Source organism: Bos taurus, chromosome 26 (assembly GCF_002263795.3).
Source record: "Bos taurus isolate L1 Dominette 01449 registration number 42190680 breed Hereford chromosome 26, ARS-UCD2.0, whole genome shotgun sequence".
In the NCBI taxonomy this organism is placed as follows: Eukaryota; Metazoa; Chordata; class Mammalia; order Artiodactyla; family Bovidae; genus Bos; species Bos taurus.
In genome coordinates this window covers 13,881,398-13,908,347 of record NC_037353.1, presented here as the reverse complement: position 1 = coordinate 13,908,347, position 26,950 = coordinate 13,881,398, and the positions used below count along the sequence as shown (strand labels likewise).

General features: G+C 40.2%; 1 protein-coding gene across 3 annotated transcripts in view; it reads left to right on the top strand.

Moving 5' to 3' along the window:
- IDE (insulin degrading enzyme) overlaps positions 1–26,690 on the top strand; it is a 94,583-nt gene extending 67,893 nt beyond the window's left edge. Inside the window, exons 14-25 of one of the 3 annotated variants that reach the window (XM_010819775.4) lie at positions 540–622; positions 4,513–4,657; positions 6,504–6,614; positions 7,536–7,656; positions 11,847–11,938; positions 12,903–13,014; positions 14,655–14,822; positions 16,546–16,818; positions 17,784–17,845; positions 22,931–23,003; positions 23,699–23,766; positions 24,422–26,690. In XM_010819775.4, the coding sequence (XP_010818077.1) occupies positions 540–622; positions 4,513–4,657; positions 6,504–6,614; positions 7,536–7,656; positions 11,847–11,938; positions 12,903–13,014; positions 14,655–14,822; positions 16,546–16,818; positions 17,784–17,845; positions 22,931–23,003; positions 23,699–23,766; positions 24,422–24,517 (1,404 nt within the window). In that variant the 3' untranslated portion in view covers positions 24,518–26,690. 3 annotated transcript variants of the gene reach the window in all.
- Positions 26,691–26,950: the final 260 nt, after the last annotated feature.

Sequence of the window (26,950 nt, the reverse complement as noted above, 5' to 3'; positions counted from 1 at the left end):
TGAGTGATCGAGATGGAAGCCACAGTCTTTTATAATCTAATCCCAGAAGTATCATACCATCACATCTTCCATATTCTGTTGGTCAGAGACCAGCTCTGGTCTAGTGCAGGAGAGAGGACCACACAAGGGTGTGAATTCCTGCGGGCTGGGATCCATGTGACCCACGCTGGAGGCTGGCTGCTGGCTGCCTTATACCCGCCCCCCAAGGACTCCTGCATCTGCCTCCTAGTGTCGAGAAAGATAGGGACAGGATAGTTGGTGTTGGTTTCTCCTGTCTGTCTCTTCCTCCACTGGGTCCCCATCTCTTTGACCCAGGGTGAGATAAGAGGGTAATTTCTCTCTGCTGCTAGAGTTACCAATCATCTTCTCCAGCTTCCCATCCTGTCTCTTGGAGAGTGCTTCAGAGCCACGGGACAGTAGCCTCTCCAGAACAAAACTCAGCTGTTGCCTCTGTCCTCCTCCTCTTGAAGAGAGATTTGATTGAAGATTTTTGTCAAATGTGCCTATATTTCCCTAAATATATTGTGTTTCCATCACAGGATACAGCTATGAGCAAACTCTGGTTCAAACAAGATGATAAGTTTTTCTTGCCCAAGGCCTGTCTCAACTTTGAATTTTTCAGGTATGTAAAATGAATCTAGCTACAAAGCTTCCTATAAAAGTCAACATTTCTAAAAGTCTTCTTTGCTTCCTTAAGTACCTATGTCTGGAAATAAAAGGAATTAGAATTATTTAGCATAGACCAGGAAAGGCTGCATCTTCTGTTAAATGGTATTTTAGGAGCCAAGGTTGTTAATTCTTCCTTTCCTTTGAGGAGTACACTCTTCAACTGAAATGATTTATGTTAGCTATTAGGAGGATCTTCCTAACCTTGAGGATTTTGAATCTGGGAAGGCTGTAGATTCACCAGAAGTTCACTGAAAAAAAAAATGGAATAATCCAGGGTGGTTTTTTGTTATGGTTTTGGTTTTGTATTCCTAGAGCTTGCCCAGAAAAAGAGGTAGTAGTTATTAAATGATCTTGAGTCTCTTCCAGTCCTTTAATTGTCTGGAGCCCTTAGATATTGCATTCTCTATTTCTGACTTGGTAGAAGATGTTTAGTAAAATTTATGAATAATGCTACTGTTGCAGTGATTCTTCAATATAAATCTTTAGTTCATCTCTGTCTTCTTTATTTGTGTGATAATGTTATCATTCAATTCAAATTTTACTCTGAGTCTGTACTCTGTAATTTTATATTTCTAAAATTCAGTGGTCTGTGTTTATTTTTTTTTTTAAACCCCTATCATCATCTAATAATGTTCACTATGATGATCAACTTTTTCATTAATTTTTGTTTGATTTGCTTGGCATGAAATTAAAGCTGAGATGTATTTTAAATGTTTCAGAAGAAGGAAAAAGAATCTCTAAGTAGAATGTTAATAGTTCACCAACAAGTATGTTGAGATTGTAGTGATAGCAACATTGTTTATTTATAGCGTGAGATTCATAGATTATCTAGAGCTGCACAGAGATTATTGCTTTTTTTTTTTTAATATCAAACCTGGACTTTCTGATTATGGCTTACTATTGGCAGAAAATATTACAAAGCTGGTTTTAGTTTTTGATAGTTAAAAGTGATATTTTTTTAACACTCTAAGCAGCTTGCCATACTTTGCCATTTGGCTTCAGAATATCTTTTGAGAGACCATTTGACATTTTTGCATTCTCTAAGGAAATGGCAACCCACTCCAGTGTTCTTGCCTAGGGAATCCCAGGGACGGGGGAGCCTGGTGGGCTGCCGTCTATGGGGTCGCACAGAGTCGGACATGACTGAAGCGACTTAGCAGCAGTAGCAGCAAACTTCCAGCATAGTTCTCAGAATTAAAAATATCTGCTTCCCACCAATCCGTCTTGGTGTTCTGGTCCCTCTAGAGGTAAACACTGTTAGGTTTCTTGTACATTCTTATAGAAATTTTCTGTTTGTATGTATCCTTTTAATCTTTTCAGAAATAGGATAGTATCATGCATACATATAGTTTTTAAAACTCTGTGACCCATATTTAAGCACATAATATCTGGTTACAAAATAACATGTTTTAAATTAACAAGTGAAGCAGGATTTAAGCATTCCACCGGAATCATGTTCTCTTTTAAAAGTTCATTTAGGTCTCTCTCCAGTTCACCAGCAAAGCTGGTATTTCAGAACACTTCTTGGAATTGTGTTCTGAGCTTTAGCCCTGTGGCTTTGAACTCCCAGATCTGGCTTTTCACTTCCACGTACGGGTGGCGGTGGGGACAAGCCCTCTTGAGGATTCTGTCCTGTTTTGGTGCTTTGCTTTTGTGAGTTGTGCCAGTAAGGTTTCTGAACTGCTATTTGCCTAAAGAAGGAAATTGTTATTGTGTGTAATAAATACTTAAAAAATGAAATGACGGAGTACTATTTAGATTTGCTAGGTGGAGAATGTTTGTATAGCTTTATGATTTTCTCTTTGATATTAATTTCTCTGGGGCTAAGCATTTTACCCCTATTTTACTTCATTATCAGCTTTTGATGAAATTGTTGCTTTGCTCTCAGTGCATTGGTTATATTTACTGTGCTATGGATAAAATGAAACTTATAATTTGCTGCCAGACAAACTAAGCCAAGAGGCTGCCTCAGGTCCTTTGCACTGGCTGTTTCCTCAGACTGGAAGGTTCTCCATTGAGATATCCCCAGAAGCTTGCTCCTTTGCTTCTCAGATACAGATGTCACCTTATCAAAGAGGCCTTGATTAGCAATTTTATAGAAATCAGTAATCTTCCTGTCCCACCTATCACTCCTTTTCCTCTTACCCTGCATAATTTTTCTCCATAACACCATCACCACCTGATGTATCATATTTAAATGTGTTATTTGCTTCCTCCAACTAGACTCTAAACTCTGTGAGGTCAGGGACTCTGCCTGACTTGTTCCTTCTTTATCTCCAGTACCTAGAGGAGTGCGTAACATTGTAGTAAGAATGTAGTACATGTTTGTTGAATGAAGGAACCTTTTACTTGCTTGTCATAAAGGTAAGCAGTGTCACATAGTCAGATGAATAGGTCATTTGACTTAAATCCAAATCCTAACTCTGTTGCTACCAGACCAGGTGACATGAGGAAAATGATCTTTCTTATTTGAGAAATGAAGATTTAAAATTAGGTGGTCTTTGCAGTCTTGCACTCTGTAATTGTTTCCTCTCTCTTGTTGCTGTTTCTCACTTAAAAATTTCCCTGTTTTATATTTTAAAAATTTCCTATGTTAATATTTTTTTCCTGGTTCTGGCTGCAATTATATGATAGATATTATCTATTCCTTTACTGACAGTGTTCTAGTCTGTTGGTTTAGGTGGAAACTCAGAGATACGCTAACATTTTCACAGGTGTCAGTTTTTCTCTTTCAAGTCTCAGTTTGTCTCTTTGAAGTTTATGTAATCATAGCACAAAGTTCTCAGTCTCATCCTTCTGTCCACCGTGAGTATGTATGGCTTGCTTAGAGGAAGAAAGAGGATGTGCAGATGCTGTGTCAGTCAGCAGTGTCGGCCATGCCTTTTCCTACCAGCCTAAACGTAGACATGCGTTTTGCCCTGTTCCTACTCCTCACCTACCCCGTGTTTCTAACTTGTCAGTTCTACCATGCCGTCTGGGGTAGTAATTCCTTTTCCCTCTTCACTACTACCAGTACACATGGCATATTTCAAGCTTCTTTGTTAGACATCTTGTTGTTGTTGTTGTTTTTACTCATGAGAAGAGACAGATTCAAGAATTCAAAGCGTATCTTCAGGAAGTTGTTTTAACCAGTTCCTTGATCCATCTCGAAAGGCCGTATCGCATTGGGAAGTAATAAATCAGCTATTTTACTGTCAACATTTTCTTCCAGCCCATTTGCTTATGTGGACCCCTTGCACTGTAACATGGCCTATTTGTACCTTGAGCTCCTCAAAGACTCACTCAACGAGTATGCATATGCAGCAGAGCTAGCAGGCTTGAGCTATGACCTCCAAAATACCATCTATGGGATGTATGTAAGTACCCACGTCTTAGAGCCTTCCACTCATCAACATTTTTTATATTGATTTGATGGAAGCATTTTTGATTGAGGGTATGAGTTTAATTTCTTTTTAAAAAATCTTTGTGGCTAATCATATTTTCTTATCATTTAATTTTTAAGTTAGCTCTTAAGTATTCAGCAATACACCATTCATATTATGCAAATTTTCCTTGATTTCTTTTTTTTTGAACATCTTTCATCAGATCATCATATTTTTCTCCTCAAAACAAAATTGGACCCTGATTTAGGTTTAGATCTCACCCATTCCATATCTGAAGTCTTGGTCTTTGACAATAGAGAATGAAGTCTTCCTGCCATTGTAAAACAGAAGGTTGGCTTATACTATTTCCCTAGAAATTCAGATCATGAGGCTGCATATTCATACTCTTCAGTCATGTTTCTTCATTACCATGCCACTGCTTGAGGTATCAAAGCATTTCTTTTGTTTTTCTTTTTGTTAGTCGCTACATTTATGCTGATCCTCTCCATTGCAACATGACATACCTGTTTATCAGGTTATTGAAGGATGATTTAAAAGAGTATACATATGCAGCACGCCTCTCAGGTTTGAGCTATGGCATTGCATCAGGAATGAATGCAATACTTGTAAGTAAAATGAAACCAAAGAAAAGGCGTCACACCGTTTAAGCATTATGTTGAGCTTGGGAAGACTATTAACTTCTGCATTTTAAACCAAGAAGATTGATGGTTTTTTCCTTGCACCTTTTTAATGATTGGAGAACTCAAGTTAGTATTAGTTCCACTAACAAACGGTTTAGTAGAGTTTAGTGCATTTTGTGAACATGTATGTGTGCTACATTTATTTGCATGTTCTTCTGCTTGAAACATTTAACATATTAATCCTGAAAGCATGTTGTTCTTCCCATGCATTTGAATATATTATCATCTGTAAGTGAAAGATACCTGTAGTTGCTGTTGTGGTACTCAGTTTTACTTAAAGCCTCTTTGTTGTTGTTTTTCTTTCTGTTGACAGTAGTAGTAAGTTCCTGTGTTCAAACACATCTGACATGTTTGTTTAATTTATTTTGTAGCATTAACTACTTTTAAATGTGTTTTAAAATAAGGATTATTAAATGCATCGCAAGAAGTAACTAGATCCTTTCTATTGAAATCATTTCTCTTATGTTTCCAAACTTACACCTCATTTCCAAATTAACACCCTTCTCCTGGCACACATTCATCTTCACTTTTCTTGAAAATGTATGCTTCCGTAAAAACTAAAATGAGAGCATGTGCTGTGTGCTCTAATTCTATACAGAAGGTCTTAGGTTTTTTAAATTTTATTTGCAGTGACTTTTTTTTTTCTTCACACAAGTAACTTTTCTGGTAGTTTCTGTTTAATGTATAAGAACGTATGTCACTTAAACCATTTTCAGAGACCAGGGAAATTTGGAGCCCAGAGAACAAAGTAAAACTCAAATAGGGAAGTAGTAATCTATGGCTTGCTTTTCTGTTGACTTTTAGTAGCATATCACCATTCAGTTAATCACTTTCATCTGTGACAGAGTGGGCCTCCTGCTAGTTGTCAGTCTAGTTCCCACAGTTCCTGATGTGCTCTCCATGGTCAGTGACCTTCACTCTTGCTGAGGTTCTTGCCTATCAGTTTTCATCAGGTAGAGACTTCCAGAGATACTCTAGCTGCAGCGTATCTCTACTGCTGTGGGTGCCACCATGTGGCAACATAACTGTAGGAATTAGGCTTTCCCTACTTTTCAAAATGTTATGGTTTCAGAGACTATTAAATTGTCCTCAGGCAAACTCCAGGTGGTATATACCGGGAATCCTTACTTCACCTCTGTTTGCCAGTGGCTTTTGGTGCGTCAGCAGAGCTCATTAAACAAGCAAGTGGTGTGGCACATGGGCCCTTATTGGGCAGGTCAGGGCAGCTCAGGGCAGGAAAAGTGGCAAAATGCCACACAAGACAAAATTGGGACTGCCTGATTTCTTAAAAGATGATTTTTCAAAATATTTAACTATAAACACTTTGGGGGCATATCTCATAGTTTGCTAGACAACATTCCCCTATGATGTTTACCTTCTTAACACACCAATAAAAACCTTAAGCCTGCCATTCCTTAGAAATTCTTTTAGAACATTAAACTTAAAATACTTTCTATAATTAATGTGATTTAATGAGAACTTGAATTTTGATGATACAGTGCATGCTGCCATAGTTTGGCACCAGGTAAGTTTTCTTGTTATTGTTTTTGTTTAGGAAAAGCAAAAATATGCTTTTGGGTCTTAGTAAATAAAGATGGTTAATGTTATCTTCCTAAATGTTAAGCTATATTTATGAGAAAGGAATTTCATTAAATTTGTTTTATTTTTATTTTGATACACCTGGTTTGGGGACTTCCTAAATGTTTAAAAGTCAAATTTAAGTTGTTTCATGGTATTTTTAGATTTTTAATATCCTGAACTCTTTCTGTAGCTCTCGGTGAAAGGTTACAATGACAAGCAGCCAATTTTGCTAAAGAAGATCATTGAGAAAATGGCTACCTTTGAGATTGATGAAAAAAGATTTGAAATTATCAAAGAGGCAGTAAGTTTTCTGAACTTATTTTTATTTTTTTAATTCATCAGGTAATATTGCCATGTTATGAACATTTTTGAGAAGGAGGTGAGGAGGAAAAGAAGCATTCATAACTCTGTATCAATCATTTCATTCTATCTTTGCTAGATCCTATATTTTTCCCAGAAAGAAAGCCTGGGAAAGTCTAGTGAACACCTGGCCCCCTTCTCTATAGGGCCTAAGAGCTAGGACAGCACTTTCTTTCAGAAGGGAAACTGAGGTAGACCTAGTAGCTTTCAGGGACTCCTTGAAGATTTTAAGATTTCAACCTCCATTTAAGAAGAAACTTGATTCTACAGGCTGGGACTTCAGCCTGACATGATAGCCTTGTCACATTAGGGCAGACTATTTAGGCTTGCTGTATCTTCCACTTAAATTCAACTCATGGCTGGCCCAGTAGTGGATATATGGGATGTATAGCTGCTTTAAAAGCCAAACTATGACCTTCATTGTACACTGAGAGAAATTATCATCAATTTTCAAATGAAGATTCAGTAGTATATGTATATACACACACATAGCCATGTTTCTTGATTAGGCTTTGGGGGTGACCTTGTAGTGAAGAATTAGAGGATGCCAAGAGATGGAGGCTCTGAAAACTGGGGATAGCTTCTGAGGGATGAATGAAGTCCCACAGTCAAGGCTGTACACATGAAGGAAGTACATGTCCGATGCTGGGGGTAAGGGAGCAGGCTAGACAAAGGGAAAGCATACTCTTTAAGGATCAGAGGGGAATTTGTCTAATCACATAACTTCAAAAAGGAGGAAGCCAATATCCCACATCCCAGTAGCACACAATTTATGCAAATTGAAGTTTGATTATAGCTGCTCTTTTGAAATGATTTTAAAAGGATGGGATAAAATTAACAGACCCCTGTCTTCCTTCACTAGTATATGCGATCTCTTAACAATTTCCGAGCTGAACAGCCTCATCAACACGCCATGTACTACCTCCGCTTGCTGATGACTGAAGTGGCCTGGACTAAAGATGAATTAAAAGAAGCCTTGGATGGTGAGACTCTTTCTACTTATAGCTTGATGCTTTCTTCATTGTTTTCTAAAATTATTTTGGTGTATGCTATTACCTGCTGTTTGTGCTTTCTAATAACTTATAGTTCCATTAAAGAAGCCAACTGTGTATACTTTCTTTCTTTTCTTTTTTTTTTTTTTTTTAACAAAAACAGAGGTAGCCTTTGAAGTGGCTTTTGTATTCAGGCAGCTTAACCACATTTGCTGTTTTCAACATGGACCCACAACAGTTAGTTACTACTGTTCATAGATTTCTGCAAATGACAGTGTTTTGACCCAAGAATTTGCCTTGTTAATATTGAAGTTTTCAGAAAAGGAAAAAGGGCTGAGCTTAAAAGCCTTATCACATAGAAAGAATGCTTCAGTATCTGTAGATCTATTCAGTTTGGTAAAAAAATGGAAACTATGTAAATTAGCCTAAAGAGTCATCTTTTGTTGCTTTTTTCCTAAAATCTTAAATCTAATTTTCAGAGGTTTTGCCTGAAAGTCCTTGATTCCTCAAGGGCAGTGAATTATGCCTTCCGTTTGTTCTTTTTATTTAGTATTTATATTATGCCCTCAGTGTGTGTCTAATGAATGTCTATTCAATGGAATGAAATTACTTTCAGGGTTTTACTGGAAAGAATGTAGACTGATATCATCCTTTATTGTTGTTTTATCTTTTCCACTTCTCAGCATTGCGCTACCAATTAATCTTCCTTCCTACATGCTCAGTAATAAGAAAAAAGAATACTGTTGAATTTTTAATAATCTTTTATGACAAATCCTTACTTATTATGTATCACTGTGCCTTTGATGTCTTCAGTGACAAGTCAAGAGCAAAGTATTGAAGGTCATTATTTTATTGGTTGCCTCAGGCACTGGGTAGGCATATAGATTATAAAGTTCATTAACTAGAACAGCATTTACTGACTGCCTGTGTACCAGGTACCAGATTGCAGGTGCTTGAGATTTAAAAATGATCAGTTAGGTGTAGCTGGGGTTTCTTGGATCAAGGCTCTCCAGTCTAGTGGCAGAGCATAAATGTAAGCAGGTTATTTTTGTAGAGGCAAAGAGACTGAGTGCTGACAGGGTCTAGTGAAAGGGCCTTCTAGGGCAGTGCAGGGGAGTGGAATGCATATGGACTTTGGAATTAGGCCAAGATTCAAATGCAGCTTTGCAGCTTACTAGGTTAACGACTTTGGACAAGAAATTTAAATTCTCTTAAGTTTAGTATCTTCACCTTTTCCCGCCTTGGCCACTGTGCAGCTTGTCACCTGACCAGGGATTGAACCTGAGCCCTTGGCAATGAGAGTATGCAATCCTAACTACTGAACTGCCAAGGAATTCCAGTTTTCTCACCTTTAAAATGGGAATAATAGCATATAATTTACAGTTTATAACATCTATAAAGTGCCTGATGCATACATACATAGTAAGCACTTGTTAATTCCCTTCCTATGTCTGTCTTTAAATTTTAATCACTAGCATTAGCATCCATGTAACATTTATTAGCATAGCGTCCTAACGGAAAAGGGACAACTCTTCTTTACTGAAGTTCAGTTCAGTTCAGTCGCTCAGTTGTGTCTGACTCTTTGCGACCCCGTAAACTGCAGCAACGCCAAAGCCTCCCTGTCCATCGCCAACTCCTGGAGTTTACCCAAACTCATGTCCATTGTGTCGGTGATGGCCATCTAACCATCTAACACCAAATTAGTGGATAAAAGTTAAGTAAGGACAAGATATTTGTATAGTCTCGAAGTATTTCCTCCAAAATAAGTATTTTAATTATAATGGGAAAAGTAGGCATTGGTGGGGTGGCTTTTCCTAGTTGCTTGAAAAGTATACATTAGTTACTTAATTACAACCAAAAGATTAAAGTGGTTCAGCACTTATAGGACAGACATCTGGCACACAACATCATAATGAGGTGATCAATGTTTTCATCATCTGTATTACAGCATGTCAGCATCATGTGCCCCGATGTGAGAAAGACACATTACCTCTCGGGTGTTCTTCTTAAGAGTACATAAATCCAATTTAATAATTGAGTTATTAAAGCCCCAATAAAGGGCATTCTGTAAAACGAGCAGTACTGCTCAAAAATCTTAAGGTTGTGAAAGACAAAGAGAGACCAAGGCACTGTTAAGGATGGGAGGAAACTAAGGACTCATGACAACTAAATGCAGGGTAGGATCGTGGATTAAATCCTGAAACAGAAAAGGGTTCAGTTCAGTCGCTCAGTCGTGTCCAACTCTTTGCAACCCCATGAACCACAGCACGGCAGGCCTCCCTGTCCATCACCAACTCCTGGAGTTCACCCAAACTCATGTCCACTGAGTCGGTGATGCCATCTAACCATCTCATCCTCTGTCGTCCCCTTCTCCTCCTGCCCTCAATCTTTCCCAACATCAGGGTCTTCAATGAGTCAACTCTTCACATCAGGTGGCCAAAGTATTGGAGTTTCAGCTTCCACATCAGTCCTTCCAATGAACACCCAGGACTGATCTCCTTTAGGATGGACTGGTTGGATCTCCTTGCAGTCCAAGGGACTCTTTAAGAGTCTTTTCCAACACCACTAGTTCAAAAGGGTTCAGTTCCATTCAGTTCAGTCACTCAGTTGTGTCCGACTCTTTGCGACCCCATGAATCACAGCACGCCAGGCCTCCCTGTCCATCACCAACTCCTGGAGTTCACTCAAACTCATGTCCATCGAGTCAGTGATGCCATCCAGCCATCTCATCCTCTGTCGTCCCCTTCTCCTCCTGTCCCCAATCCCTCCCAGTATCAGAGTCTTTTCCAATGAGTCAGCTGTTCACATGAGGTGGCCAAAGTACTGGAGTTTCAGCTTTAGCATCATTCCTTCCAAAGAACACCCAGGACTGATCTCCTTTAGAATGGACTGGTTGGATCTCTTTGCAGTCCAAGGAACTCTCAATTGTCTTCTCCAACACCACAGTTCAAAAGCATCAATTCTTCAGTGCTCAGCTTTCTTTATAGTCCAACTCTCACATCCATACATGACTACTGGAAAAACCATAGCCTTGACTAGACGGACCTTTGTTGGCCAAGTAATGTCTCTGCTTTTGAATATGCCTTCTAGGTTGGTCATAACTTTCCTTCCAAGGAGTAAGCGTCTTTTAATTTCATGGCTACAGTCACCATCTGCAGTGATTTTGGAGCCCCCAAAAATAAAGTCTGACACTGTTTCCACTGTTTTCCCATCTATTTGCCATGAAGTGATGGGACCAGATGCCATGGTCTTCGTTTTCTGAATGTTGAGCTTTAAGCCAGCTTTTTCACTCTCCACTTTCACTTTCATCAAGAAGCTTTTGAGTTCCTTTTCACTTTCTGCCATAAGGGTGGTGTCATCTGCATATCTGGAATTATTGATATTTCTCCCGGCAATCTTGATTCCAGCTTGTGTTTCTTCCAGTCCAGCGTTTCTCATGATGTACTTTGCATATAAGCTAAATAAGCAGGGTGACAGTATACAGCCTTGACGTACTCCTTTTCCTATTTGGAACCAGTCTGTTGTTCCATGTCCAGTTTTAACTGTTGCTTCCTGACCTGCATATAGGTTTCTCAAGAGGCAGGTCAGGTGGTCTGGTATTCCCATTTCTTTCAGAATTTTCCACAGTTTATTGTGATCCACACAGTCAAAGGCTTTGGCATAGTCAATAAAGCAGAAATCGATGTTTTTCTGGAACTCTCTTGCCTTTTCTGTGATCCAGCAGATGTTGGCAATTTGATCTCTGGTTCCTCTGCCTTTTCTAAAACCAGCTTGAACATCTGGAATTTCACGGTTCACGTACTGCTGAAGCCTGGCTTGGAGAATTTTGAGCATTACTTTACTAGCGTGTGAGATGAGTGCAATTGTGTAGTAGTTTGAGCATTCTTTGGCATTACCTTTCCTTGGGATTGGAATGAAAACTGTTACTAGTGGAAAAACTGAAATCCAAATAAAGTAGATTTTTTAGTTAATAGTATTGTCCCAGTGTTAACTTCTTAGATTTGATCAGCATCCTATGGTAGTGAAAAACGTTAACGTTAGAGAAAACTGGGTGAAGGGTATGTAGGAACTCCCTATACTATTTTTGCACCTCTTCTGTAAGTCTCAAATTGTCTCAGAGTTTTAAAAAAAAAAAAAAGACCTCATAGGTAGAGCTTACAATTTCTTACACCTGTTTGCAGATGTCACCCTTCCTCGCCTTAAGGCCTTCATACCTCAACTCCTGTCACGGCTGCATATTGAAGCCCTTCTCCATGGAAATATAACAAAGCAGGTGGGTGATTGAGGTTTTAGCAATCTTTTATAGATCATTGCAACAGAAATTTTACTCTATTTGATTTAAGACTACTGACTAACCACTGCAGTATGGCTATATACTCATTAGTGTTGACTTGGCCTTCTCTGCCCTCTGCAGAAAGGTAGGGGAGAGTATACAGAGTTGAATGATCCTGGTTAACTGTGGACCTACTTTCACGGCTGCCTTCTCTGTTGTCTGCCTCGTGCAGTCACTGGAGGAAATGGGAATAATGGTCCCTACTCTAGAACAGCAGGACTGTATAGTGGGTAAGACCACATAGTGTGGAATCAGCCTGGATTCAAATCCTGACTCAGCCAGTTACAAGTTATGTAATCTTTTGAAAGTGTCTTAATCTCTCTATGCTCACTTTCTTTATCAGTATATTATGTACAAGGATTAAAGTAAATAGTACATTCCAAGTGTTTAGCACATGGAAAGCTAAACGGAATTTAGAATTCCCATGGTAGTCTGTCTCAAGAGCCCATACTCTCTGCCACTCCACTATTTTGTCTCCAGAATAATATGCCAAGGTCAGGTGCTGTTATGTGACTGAGAAAGGATTCTTCCCTGTGTCAGTTTTATTCAGAATAAAGCCTCATGCTTACCTCTTTTGCTTTGCTGTAACCCCAAATATCTGTGGTGAGGGCCATTCACTAGAGACCAACTTTCCATCAGTGATACCGCTCCAACATCGAGATTGGTGCCGATGATTGTCTGGGTCTCTCTTTCTCCTCACTACTACCTTACTGACTCTGTTGCAAATCAACAAGTTCAGTTTTTATCTATTTGAGCAGGATCAAATGTACTTAAGGTTTTAAAAACCCACTTTGATAAAGTTGGTTAGTTTATTTCACACACATGTTGTTTTCATATTGCATGGGCTGCTGTCTAATCAAGATACATTTGTGGTTTTGTAATGTGCCATGACCTGCCTTTCTAGGCTGCGTTAGGAATCATGCAGATGGTTGAAGACACCCTTATTGAACATGCTCATACGAAACCACTTCTTCCAAGTCAGCTCGTTCGGTACAGAGAAGTTCAGCTCCCGGACAGTAAGTGGAAATGTTCTATCTTTGGGAATGGACTGCTTTGACATAATATTGTGTGTGATTACAGGTGGGTTGAAGTCACTTGGATGATCAAATATAATTTTATGGTAAAGATCTGCTGGGATTCTCTACTAATTTATAACTAAAGATAGATAATTCTGCAAGAAAATTATCTATAGGAGGGTCAAAGAGGTGAAATTGAAGGCAGGCAATTATTTTGATGAGAATGATCCTGGAAGTGACTGGTCATTGAGCATAGAAGAGTGAAGAAGTGAAAAATCACAAAACTAAAGAAGTATTGACTGGGAAGCATGTAATAAAATTTATTTATAAAAAATGGAAATTAGAATTATGAGCCCATAGGAATTGACATAAAGAATTAATAATAATATATGGGAGTTTTCAGTGTTGGGCTACTTTTGCATTAACAGTGGTTTCTTTTGATATAGAACTCATTAAGCATTATTTTCAATGTTGTTCAGAATTGTATAGTGGAAAGTGTATTAGACCAGTGATGAGAAGCATTGGGTTTTTTCCCTTAAACTTTTTTCTAAAAGTAATTGCTTCCTCTTCTGACCTCCCAGCACAGGTTTTCTGAACCTTCCTTCTTTACGCTACTCAGCACTTCTCTCACATTGGGATTGAAGTGCATCTCCATCTCCCTTGGTAGGCTGTACATTTCTTAAGGGCTGGGGTCTGTGTCTGGCTCACTTGAGTAGCTACTAAAGCATTACCTCAGAATCTCTTTGTTGAATGCTCCAAGACACCTTGAGCACCGTGCTACTATTCTGCATAGCCAGTCATCACAGACTGGGTAATGGCTCATTTTGAACTTAAGCTTCTTCCTCAGTCACTACAGCATGGCAGAGAGGAAGAGTCAGAAACTGCTGTTCAAAAACCATTGAATGTGGTAATCAGGCAATTACTAAACACTATTTGCTTAGTCACATTTACTGCTCATGAAATAGTTATCAGATCATAAAGCATGGCCATCTGTTTATAACTTTGATGAAGTACTTGATCAGCATATCTCAGCTCTCCATCATCCAACTGTATGTCCTTGGATAAGTTGCTCACTTCTCAGGGTCTCAGTTTCTTCATCTCTGAAGTGAGATGTCAGACTGGGGCATCTCTACACATTGTACACATATGTATAAATTTGTGAATTGACCTTCAGCGTGGGTGTTGGTAAACAATATTGAATTGAATGCTAAATAGATAATGGCACAACTAATGGTTTAAACAATTGTTTTGCATGGTTATTAAAACATAGGTTGTATTTCTATTGAGTTTCTTATAGATATTAGCTAGTTGTAATTTAGTCTGTACACTGCATTGTGAATTTCATTAACTATGATCTCAATTAGCATTAAAATTTACTTAGTCATAAAATGGGTCTTTTACAAGTGTTTTGCCCTTTAAAGTCTTTGAATGTTTATAAGGGCCTCCCAAGTACAGATCACTGTATTAGGATTCCCTTGGGTAAGTTGAGTTTCACATTCTTAAATGAATTAATTGCAGTTTGGAACTGCCAAAAGACACCAACTAAACTGAACAACTTCATACAGACAAACAAAACAGTAAGTTTGTTTAAACCCTAAAGAAGTTTTTGAACATGTCGCTCTCTAATTGAAACTTCCTAGGGGGATGGTTTGTGTATCAGCAGAGGAATGAAGTCCACAATAACTGTGGCATTGAGATATACTACCAAACCGACATGCAGAGCACGTCAGAGAACATGTTTCTGGAGCTCTTCTGTCAGATCATCTCCGAGCCTTGCTTCAACACCCTGCGCACCAAGGAGCAACTGGGTGAGTGGGCAGCGGGGCGCGGCAGGGCACCTCACTCCTTGAGGAGCACTGTCGTCCTCGAGAACATTCGCCACATGTGCAGCCCCCTGTCATGATGCCTGTGGGGACTCCACCTCTAGAAGATAAGCCGTTACTATCTCATGGACAGTAGAGCAGTTCTTAAGGAGATGACGTGTGTTTACATCACATACATGTCTATATAGAGGTCATTTTGGGTGGGGGAAAAGGATGCTAAGGGCAGGCTGTTGAGGGTGACAAGGTGGGAAGCAAGCCACCAGAGAAGCTTGCTGCTGCTAAGTCACTTCAGTCACGTCCGACTCTGTGCGACCCCGTAGACGGCAGCCCACTAGGCTCCCCCGTCCCTGGGATTCTCCAGGCAAGAACACTGGAGTGGGTTGCCATTTCCTTCTCCAGTACATGAAAGTGAAAAGTGAAAGTGAAGTTGCTCTGTCGTGCCCAACTCTTAGCGACCCCATGGACTTCAGCCTACCAGGCTCCTCCGTCCATGGGATTTTCCAGGCAAGAGTACTGGAGTGGGGTGCCATTGCCTTCTCCACCAGAGAAGCTTAGATTAAAAAAAGATTGTTACTTTAAGAGACTCACCGAAATCCTTTTTCATTGGTTGTTCAAAGCACATTACTGGGGCTTGCTCTTTTTGATCAAATTTTCCAGGATCTCCAAGGCTTTTAACAGTGCCTAAAACTGCCCGAAACATTTCCTCAAAAGATGCTTACTGTGACTTCTTCTTTGGGTTCCTTAAGAGGTCACGTATTTTTTATTAATCTTTGTATCCCAAGCCTGGGGCACATAGAAGAAGTCACAATAAGTGTCTTTTGAGGAAATGTTTCGGGCAGTTTTAGGCACTGTTAAAAGCCTTGGAGATCCTGGAAAATTTGATCAAAAAGAGCAAGCCCCAGTAATGTGCTTTGAACAACCAATGAAAAAGGATTTGGGTGAGTCTCTTAAAGTAACAATCTTTTTTTAAACTACCACCATGATAGATGCTGGACTGCAAAAATGGATAAGTTTTGGATGGTCTTTCCCTTCATGAAACTCACAATCTCATCAGGAAGGCAGACCTGTAAGGAATAATTGTAGTACAGTGTGGCAAATGCTACTAAGAGTGTTCAAACTCTAAAGGCGATGCTGAAGGTAGTGAGGTGTGGTTCAGGGGAGAGCAGAGGAGGCAAGCCACAGGTGCGTTCAGGAAAGATACAGATGGGAGGTAGCAGAGGAGCTCATGATGGGAAATGACCTTCAGTTACTTGGTCTCTGAAGATTTGCAGCCTGAATGAAGTCGATCCAGGGGTAGGTTATCTAACAAGAAATGCAATAGTGAAGGCAAGTTCACATAAGGAACTTGGATGTGAAAGGAAACCAAGCTAGGTCAATGGTTAGGGGATGAAATGAGTCCAGCATTTCATAGGGATGAGAATAACTTTAACATGGATTGAAGGGGATTAACTGACAGACAGTGAGGCGCTTGGGAATGTTGAATAATGAATAGGGGTTTGTGACCTCCAGCTCTCCAACTGTTCTTCAGAGAGCTTGTCTGCCCTGTCCTTAGGAACTGAAGATATTTTCATTGCTGATTTCCTCAGAGGTGATTAATATAAAGTCCTAAAGTAGATTGTATTTGCTCTGACAGGATAATTTTTGGAAGATTAAAAGTGACCCACGTCTGAGACGCCATGGTCCTGACTGGCTGGTGTTTGTGTTTCAGGCTATATCGTCTTCAGCGGGCCACGCCGAGCCAATGGCATTCAGGGCTTACGGTTTATCATCCAGTCAGAAAAGCCACCTCACTACCTAGAAAGCAGAGTGGAAGCTTTCTTAATTACCATGGAAAAGTCCATAGAGGACATGACAGAAGAGGCCTTCCAAAAACACATCCAAGCATTAGCAATCCGTCGACTAGACAAACCAAAGAAGCTATCTGCAGAGTGTGCTAAATATTGGGGGGAGATCATCTCTCAGCAGTACAATTTTGACAGAGGTAAGGCATGATCAGGGCCCCCACATTCATGGCATGGAAGTGAAACATTTGAGGGCATTGATGCCATTCTGCAAAATGGTATTCATTTCATAGGTGATGTTTCAGGACAGTTTGGGATGAGGTGGTAGCACTTCTAAAGGACTTATATTTAATGTAACAACAATTTCCTATTAGAAACTTTTTTTTTCTCTCTCTCTCAAACTAGAGCTGAATCTATCTGTATCTCATCACAATGCACTAATAGTAAATCTGATTTCACTTTATTCAGTATGCCTCTGAGACTCTGAGCACAGATATGTAGGCATCTATTTCTCATAGCTCTAAACAGAAAATGTGCAGATTGAACTCTCTTGAGACAAGTGCAGTCCTGGAGGCACCAGGGTTCAAACATCTGCCTTTAAGGATCTCCCCAGATTTGTCAGTGCTTTTAGATTTGGAAGAGCTGTACTCCCCAAAGTCTCCTGCTTCTCCTTTACCTTAGAGCAGAGATTAACTTCAGCTACACTTGAAGCCAGAAGGGTTGGGTCGTGTTCTCATTCTGACACAGACAAGCCAAAGATCTCAACCAGGTTGCCTTTTTGGGGCCTCCGTTTCCTTACCTGTAATTTTTCTAGCAGTTGGGTTCATTGTTAATGATAATAGTAACTACCAATTACTGAGCATTTGCCCTGGTATTATGTGATTGTCAGTTAGGTGGTTTTTATACCCAATTTCCAGATGAAGAAACTGAGGCTCAGAAAACCTGAAATGACTAGACCAGGAACCAACAGCTCACCCATAGAGAGCCAGGGTATCCTCTTACTTTTTACTTGAAATTTTTTCCCTTACTACTTTCAGGAACAATTGATCACTCAAAAAGATGGATATTTAAGAGTGTTGGAGTGAAGAATATTGTCATTTAGTGTAGTATTCTGGGCTGCTTAAAATGGAAATATTAATAAATTCTTGTTTGATTTCTTTTTCAGATAATATAGAAGTTGCCTATTTGAAGACACTTACCAAGGAAGATATTATCAAATTCTATAAGGTAAATTCACTTTACGTATTTGGACTTTGACCAGTAAGAAAACGTTACATGCTTTGTGTTATGTGTTGCCACTTTGAACCCATTCAGGCAGGACTTATGAAGGCATTTTTATGGATTTAAGTATTTTCGAGACTTATTACTATTAGGAAAAAGAGACAGTCCCTATTGAACTCAGTACTGTTTTCCTCTCCGTCTGGACCAAGGACTATGGTGGCCCTTCCCAGCTTCCAGACCCACCTACTTAGGTCACCCTCGTTTTTTTCTCTCTGTTCCGCACGCCAACCCACAGAGAGCGTAGGTGAGCTTATCATGGGAAGAAAGAACAAAGAAAGCAAATAGAATTTGAGAATCAGAGTCTTTTCCAGTCTCTGCCAACTATAAATCTCCACTGATTTAGGTGTCACTGAGGAGCCTGGTGGGCCACTTTCCATGTGGTCACAAAGAGTCGGAGACAATTGAAGCTACTTAGTATGTACACACGGCTCCTTTTAAAAATAAATGACCACTCGCCTTTTTTTCCAAAGCGCTTAACTCCTTTTTTATTTTTATTTATTTTTTATTTTTTTTGAAATTTAATTCACATACCACACAATCATTTATGTAAAATGTATAATTCAGTGGTTTTTAGTATATTCATAGTCACCCATTAGTCAAAAGGTATAACCATAATCACCTAACAATTTTGAAACTTTTTCTTACCCCAAAAAGAAACCCCTAAGCCTTTAGCAATCGCCTCTCTCCTCTTCTTTCCTTCTGTTAGTTTCAGGTATACAGTAAAGTGATTCAGTTATTCTTTTTCATATTCTTTTACATTACAGGTTAACTGATTATAGTTCCCTCTGCTATACAGTAGGACCTTAATTGTTTGTCTAGTATATATATATAGTAATTTATATCTGCTAATTCCACACTAGAGATCTTGTAAGTTTTAAGTGCCTAATAAAGTTTTTCAGGAGAAAAGAGAGGTACTGCCATTAAAGTTATCCCAGTTCTGCTCTAAGAGGTTTATACCATCTAAGTTTTCCCCACCGTAACAGAATTTATAGAAGAGTAGCATAAATTTTAAATGGGCATAGAATGTGTGTAATAACCATGCTAAGTGCAGAGATTAAAAATTTATGTAGCAGTAGAGCTGTACCTAGGAGAAGGCAATGGCACCCCACTCCAATACTCTTGCCTGGAAAATCCCATGGACGGAGGAGCCTGGTGGGCTGTAGTCCATGGGGTCGCTAAGAGTTGGACACGACTGATCGACTTCACTTTCACTTTTCACTTTCATGCATTGGAGAAGGAAATGGCAACCCACTCCAGTGTTCTTGCCTGGAGAATCCCAGGGACGGGGGAGCCTGGTGGGCTGCCGTCTATGGGGTCGCACAGTCGGACACGACTGAAGTGACTTAGCAGTAGCAGCAGCAGAGCTGTACCTAAAGGGTTACATATAATTGTTTGTAATGTACTGGGGCATCTAATTTATGTAAAATACTTTTATGTCTATTTTTTAGGGCAAGGAACAAAATTCTACTCTGTAATTAGAATAGTGCCTTAGAATTATACCCTACCCAGTGTCCTGAGCCACATCTCCTGGTTCATACCTGATTTATTAGACACCACGTTTTTCATCAGGAGTTCAGTCCTGCCTTGTGCTGACATCTCTGGAAAGGATAGTATCTGCTTTTCAAGGTCATTTTTCAGGGGTATATCTTAGCTGTCAATACAAGAGTCGTATTTGCAGTTCTCATTAGAGTGACTTTGTGAAATTAGTTGTGCAGTGAAGGCTAATTATTTCTAATCCCCTGCTGTTGGTGCTGTGTGGGAGAGTGAGGAAAAGCAAACGACTCCTGAGTTGGAAGTGCCGATAGTTCCATAGAGGAAAGGGTGACTTTGCACCATCTACCAGTTATTATACCTATTCTCCCTGCCAGAGCCTGTGCAAAACAACAAGGCTCCTGGTCTCTGTATGTGCAAACAGATATTCATACAGCCAGTAACACCTTAGCAAGAAGAAAGAAAGTAGCAATTTTAGGTTCACAATTTGACAGTAAATGATGGTATTTTGAATGTACCTTTCTCAGCAATGGGATCTGAGCCATTTTTGACTGTGGATATGGCTGACTGGTCAAGTTACCATCATCTTTAGCTCCCTTGCATTGTGTAGAGCAAAACGACTCTCATCTAAATGACTCTTGCTCTTTTGCAGTGATAGTCTTTTAAAAAACATATATTTTGACAAGAGGCTAGGCCTGTAAACGGATAGTGCATATCTGGAAAACCTGTGTTCCTTCCACTCAGTTTTGCTGTGAACCTAAACTGCTTTGAAAAATAAAATCTATTAAAATATCTGTATATGTGTGTGTGTGTGTGTGTATGTAGTAAAAACACACATAATTAAAAAATAAAAACTATATAAAATAAGATTCTGTTCTGATATATTGGGTTGGCCAAAAAATTTGTATGGGTTTTCCCATAACACCTTGTGCTTTTCGTCCAACTCAGTGTGACCGCAGGTAGTCTTTGTGTCCGTGAAGAGAGAGGTGCGGCAGGACTGTGAGGGAGAGTTGGGTGTGGGAGCAGGGCTCCGGGACACGTGTCGGCTGCCAGGCAGAAAGCCGTCCCGAGCCCTGCTCAGAATGGTCGGCCTCGCTCCGTGGTCTGTGGGGCAGGAGCGGGAGCATATGGCCCCTGAGCACAGACTCAGGGCTCAGCTCCATCACCAGCTAGCTAGCTTTGTGACCCTGGCCAAATTCTATAAGCTTCCTTATTTATGAAATAGAGATTAATTGGAGTATTCCTTGAAATGAGGTATGCAAAGAGATTGGCACTTAGCAGCATTTATTAAATAGTCTCTATTGTTGTTATCACTTTATTAGTAATACTCAACCTTAGGGTTTTTAAATAGTTTAATCAGAATGCTTCAAATGAGAGTATGTTTTCCTCCTTGATGTTATAAAGTAGCTATTGTGATTGACTTACTATTGAAGACTGTTACACTTTGTGAGGTTGGTTACTTGTTCTCCTTTTGCCTGTAAAAGAGGGTGCTCACGTTCAGCACTGTTTGGTTCCTAAGACGTTTATTAGTTACGTGTGTTCAAAGAGCATGATAACCTAATACACTGTGATGTTTCCAGAAGAAATGAAGATTGGTCTTTCCACAAATTTGATTATTTGAAATTACAAGTGGTACCTCATTACTGATTTGTGAAAATAAGTTATGACTTTCTTGTCTTAAAAAGTGAGAGTATTTATTACCGAGCTTACACTAAATCCCAAACAAGGTTTCCCTAATACACTTGTGTTCTGTAAGATACTAATGGGGTACCTAGAAAAAGTTTTGTGACCATGTAAGTTTGAGAATGACTCTTTATTCTCATTCTTGGGGAATCACAGAGCATGTTAGCTTTTTAAAAAATTCTAAGAGGGACTTAGAATTTTCCACAAATTCTAGAAGACCACAGGGACTTCCCTGGTGGTCCAGTGGCTAAGATTCTGCACTTCCACTGCAGAGGGCATGGGCTCAGCCCCTAGTTGAGGATCTTAAGATCCTGCATACCATGCAATGCAGCAAAAAAAAAAGTTCTAGGAACCCCATAGTAAAGATTTATTTAGCCCAATATTTGTTTAGTTTTGATTAACAAAATATTTCCTAAACTGATTTCACTATGGACACTTCTTGTTGTTGTTCAGAATACCTATAAATATCTCTTGGGACTCTAGTGTTCCTTAGAAAAGAGTTTGCAAGAAAATGCAATTGGTTGGTTTTTAGAAAAATGCGGATTGTCCAAAGTTGGTCAGGAAATTGAACAGTCTGAAACTGAAGAGGATGTTCTGTAACTGATATAGGTTAAGAGGGCAATGAGGGTTTGGGTGAAGAGAGATCAAGACTGCATCTTTGGGGTGGGATGGGGTAGGAGTGGAAGGGAGGCTCAGGAGGGAGGGAACAGATGCATATACCTATGGCTGATTCATGTTGATGTATGGCAGAAACCAACATGATATTTTAAAGTAATTATCCTCCAATTAAATAAATTTAAATTAAAAAAAAGAATATATCTTTGGAAGCAAACTTTACTCCCATAAGATGCTCTCAGATGAGACAAACCTGGGCTGAGCTCCTAAAAGAGGCTGTTCTGCCAGCTTTGCTATGCAACTTCAGCAAGGCTTCTGAAGCTGCACAGGACCAGGCTTACAATAACTGTTCTGTAAATAACTGTGAGTCAGTCTGACTTTGCTGCTAGTCTCTTCCTCTGAGGATACAAAACATTATTTCTGGCTGAGGCATCAGGGGAAGCTTCATCACAACTTGAGTCTTCCTTTTGGAAAAGACATAAATATGGGCCTATCATTAAGGGGGGAGTGAGGAGACACTTCCCCACAGGATCCTTCTGCCAGCGTACTGTTCCTGGCATTCTTGGTAAAGACTGAAGGGAGTCCCTCCAGGCAATGTGATGGAATTGAGAGAACAAGCATACATACCTCACTTCTGGCCCCGTCCCCTTATGAGTTGTGTGGCTCAGCAAGTTGTTACGCCTGGGTCTTAGAGTCTGAGTCTCTAGAATTGGAATCATGGTGATGCTTAGCTTAAGAAAACCAAGTGGTCTAACATAGGAAAGAGGCTGATACAAGGCGTCAGTCAAGAGATATTAGTTCTCTTCTCTTCTGATAGGGGAGGAGCTGCAGCAGTGCCCTGGTGCAGAACCTGGGGCGGTTCCTGGGGAGCAGGCATTGTGGTCGTCCCTTAACTGGGCTCAGGCCATTGTCTCTGCACACACCTCAGATCACTGGGTGCAGCCCTGGTCACACCCTGATGAGTACTAGGCTGGGTTTTTAATCCCAGTCCCGGTGCTTATTAGCCATAGGAGCATGAGCACTCCAGTTTACTCAATGTACGATGGGGTTAAGAATAATTCCTGCCTGCCCTCCTAATGTTTGTAGAGTTTACATGAAATGCTGTAAGTGAGGGGAAAGAAAGGGACACAGCTTTTCTGTTTCTGACTGTGTGCAGGATGACTCTTTATGGTCGTAAGACAGCACCTCATTTTAAGTTCCCTGGTGGGGCAAAAGGGTGACCTTGCTCTTCTTTCCACCCAGGAAATGTTGGCGGTAGATGCCCCGAGGAGACACAAGGTATCCGTCCATGTTCTTGCCAGAGAAATGGATTCTTGTAAGTACTGAGAATTGACTTTTTAAAAGGGTGTCTTTAGGCACATGATAGCTATCCCATGCCATAGCCACATCCCTTAGAGAGCACCAGGAAGTAAAGGGGTGCAGAAGGGGAGCTACCTGGAGACAGGGTCTGCTCTATCAAGGCAAAAATAAGGGGAAAAGGGAAACGAGGCCGTGAAGGGGAGAGCCGGCACCAGATGGCACAGTGCCGAGCTGGCCACAGCTGTCAGAGAACATGGCCATGCTGGTAGGACATCTCTGAAGGAGCGATGTGGAGCCGCTGCATGTGGGTAGGAGGTGAGCAGTCCATCTGCTCAGTTCTTCCCATCTCCTGTCTCTGACTGGCGTGGCTGATGACTCCCCCAACTTTCTTGGTGGTTTTACTGGGTCCTTCTGGGTGGCCAGAGCCTCAGGGACCAGTGAGGTCAAAGCTGGGCAGTAAAGCACTACAGGCAAGGCTGTTGAAGCACAGTGAGTCCTGAACCATCACGGGGGCCTTCTGGACAGGAGGCAGGACAAGCTGTCAGGCCTTGGGAGCACACGGCCTGAAAGGACCTGAGAGGCGCATGAACTGGGCCTGAGGCAGTTTTTTAGTGAGCTGAGTCTGGTGTGGTTTTGTTTTGTTTGTTTGCTCTTGTGTACAAATAGCAGTGAGTGCAAAGCATTAAACCTTTCTTTTTTTTTTTTAAATAGGTCCTGTGGTTGGAGAGTTCCCATGTCAAAATGATATAAATTTGTCACAAGCACCAGCCTTGCCACAAGTAAGAAACATAAATGTCGTGTTAGCTTGCACTGTTAGAGGACTTCCTACTTAAAAGGACTTGTTCACCAGGACACGTAAGACCCAGAGGTTTCAGGCCACCACGTATCGGGGCATGTACTTCAGGTCCCCCTTAAAGGCCAGGCTGCCATTCCTTCACTGTTCATCTGGGAAGACCAGTGACTTTGCCCTTGTCGGCCTCATCTACTATATTGAACAGTTGTGTTACTCTGCAGTGAGTCATCTCCAGCCACATTTGTCCCCACATTTTCCTTGGCGCTTGTGCAGTTTGATCATTTTGAACGGTTGGCATTTACTTGGAAGAGGAGGAAGCTGGTAGTATAAGCAGGCCCTTGCCAGGTGGGCACACTGGCCTCTGCCACTCCACCCAGGCCACAGTCCTGAGCCCTTGGTGTGCCTGACCTTGAGCACGTAGGGGAAGCCAGAAGTCTTCCCTCTGACCCGGAGACCCACTGGGAACTCTCACCATAGGTCTGCATAGACCCTCTGACCCTACTGATCCAGGAAGAGAGTCAGCAGATATAATATGTAATAGATGGTGCAGAAACTAGTGTGTATATGCAAAAATAAAGTTTATATCCTGTTCAGTCTGTTTAAATACACTAAGAGAAAACTTTTTTTTTTTTTTTTTGCAGCCTGAAGTGATTCAGAACATGACTGAGTTCAAGCGTGGTTTGCCACTGTTCCCCCTTGTGAAACCACATATTAACTTCATGGCTGCAAAACTCTGAAGATTCCCCATGGGCGGGAAAGTGCAAGTGGATGCATTCCTGAGTCTTCCAAGGGCTAGGAAAACCATCTTGGCCACTTTAATAGTTTCTTGTTCACTATTAGAGACATACAGAGGAAAAAAAGAAAAAAAAAAAAACTTGTCAAATGTCATTATGTAGAAATATTAAAAATCCAGAGTAATTAAATTACAAAATCTTATAGATGTAGAATATTTTTAAAATACATGCCTCTTAAATATTTTAAAAGTTTTCATTACTAAGAGAAATGTCCCTTATATAACAATACTTTAAATGATGAATGATATTCCTATAGAATCTTCCTTCTTTATTCTGTAAAATAGTCACTTGTCAGAAGGAAAATATGTTAGCTTTTTTCTAAAAGCCTCCTAGGTTGACAGAAAAGACTTCAAAACATATAGAAAGGTGATACATTTTTAAAAATTGATTCTCGTTTGCTTTCTACTTAATAGTTTCATGTAAATAATGGAGAACATTACATTTGGCAGATAATGAACAAAGCAATGTAATTTTCTTTTATTAGTGAAATTGCTGATTAAGGCATGGTTTTAATCTTTTTATAAAATTTGAACATGTTTTTTATTCAAACAAGTAAAATGCTGGAAAACTCTAGAACACCCTACTTATTTACAGTGCTAGAAATACAGACTTACCTGGCATCAATTTTGTCCCAAACTGAATTTCTCAGGATTACTGTGATTTGTTTCTTTCTGATTGAATCATATTGACATTCTTGTTCATAGTTGGTTTGCAGTGTTCCATCAGTGTCACTTTTTTCCCATCAACACATTGCTGTATTTATTTAACTTCAGATCCCACTGAGTGTGTGACATGCTTTTCCAACATCAGCTGCTCTAAATGTCTGTAACTTTTTACTATGGCGAAATCGCAGGCAGTATTCCAACCAAAATATCTGTCCCGTTGTGAATATAAAAGGCAGCGTGTACAAAGACACCTTTTTGGGGGTACAAAAAGGAAAGCCTTGGACTCTTAAATAGTGTGATCTCCATAGAGACACTAAATCCCCGTTTTGCTCCCAGTCTAATATTGCCTTAAGTGTTAAGTTGTTTTTTGAATATATACATACAAACACACAGATGATGACTGGAGTGAGCTTTTAAAAAATATCTTCTCTTCATGAGATACAATTATAGATGAAATTGTTACCGTATATTTAGCAGCCATTTTGAAACATTTACTGTTATTAAAACTTACAGGGAAATTGGAAACACACAGGTACTAGCAGCAGTAAGTGGGCCTGTCGTTGACTGACTCAGGCGAAGGAAAGAGTGGTATTTCCAGGGACATTTCGCCTCCATGTGGTCGATTTGCCAGGACTGCTTTCTGTAGAGTCACGTCTCTTTCACATCTTAAGTTTCACATTTGCCATTTTTCCAAATAATCTGAATTTGGGGCAAGAATGATAATCACAACCGTGGAGGCTGCTTTTGAGAGCGGGGCTCCATTTCTACTGTCAGATAAATGTGGTGCTGTAACTGTCTTTTTATCCCTACCTTCAAGAGCTTCCTTGTACGAAGCTTGTCTTTGTCCATCAGAAGGTGTGTGAGTCACCATCACTGCCTTCTGGTTTTATGCATTTGTAGACTATGCAGCTTTTCATCAAACTGCAAATATATATGAGAGGGATCAAAAATGAGTCCTGAGTGTATAAATCTACCACTGGAAGAGTAAATAACCCACCTAAACCTTTTCTGTGGAAAATTATGTGCTATTGGGTAACTTAGCTCTTTACAAAAAAAGTGGGGGGTGAAATTTGAGTGTCATTTTTATGGGAAAGTCAAGTGAAGCGCTCTGAGGGGCATCCCAGGTAGTCTCCAGGAAAGTGAGGTTGCTGGTGAGTGTGCTCCAGTGTTGTCTGCTGTCCACGTAGGACCTCCAGCCACTGTTGGCTCACTCAGGCTGACTTACACATTCAGCTAAATAGGTCCAAATTGTAGTCCATGAGCAATAACAGACTGCCTGGACGCTGCTCTTTCCTCAGTGTAAGGGAGATTTGTGAAACATTCAGGTGTCGTTACCCGTGACTTTTTAAAAAGTCTTTTTCACGAGTTGATGTGGAAGAGAGCATGTGACACAGCCAGTAGGTGGTGGAGTGCTAGGGTAATCCTGTTTACAATAAATTGCCTGATCTTCACCTCTGGAGTTTGTATTTGTATTATTTTACAGTTTTCAGTGGCCGATCCTCAACCTGCCTCAACATCCCGATTTGACAGTGTTTCTTGCTTTTTCGTTGTTCCTAATGCAAAAAGCAGTGGGTTTTGGGGGTTTAAGTGAATCTAGGTAAAAGTGATTTACTGTTACCTCTTGAGTCAATTTCACAGTCTTAAGAACAGATCACTCTGGTAAAATAGAAATCTTGATGTTAGAGGCTGAACTCCTTGCTGTGAGTGTTGT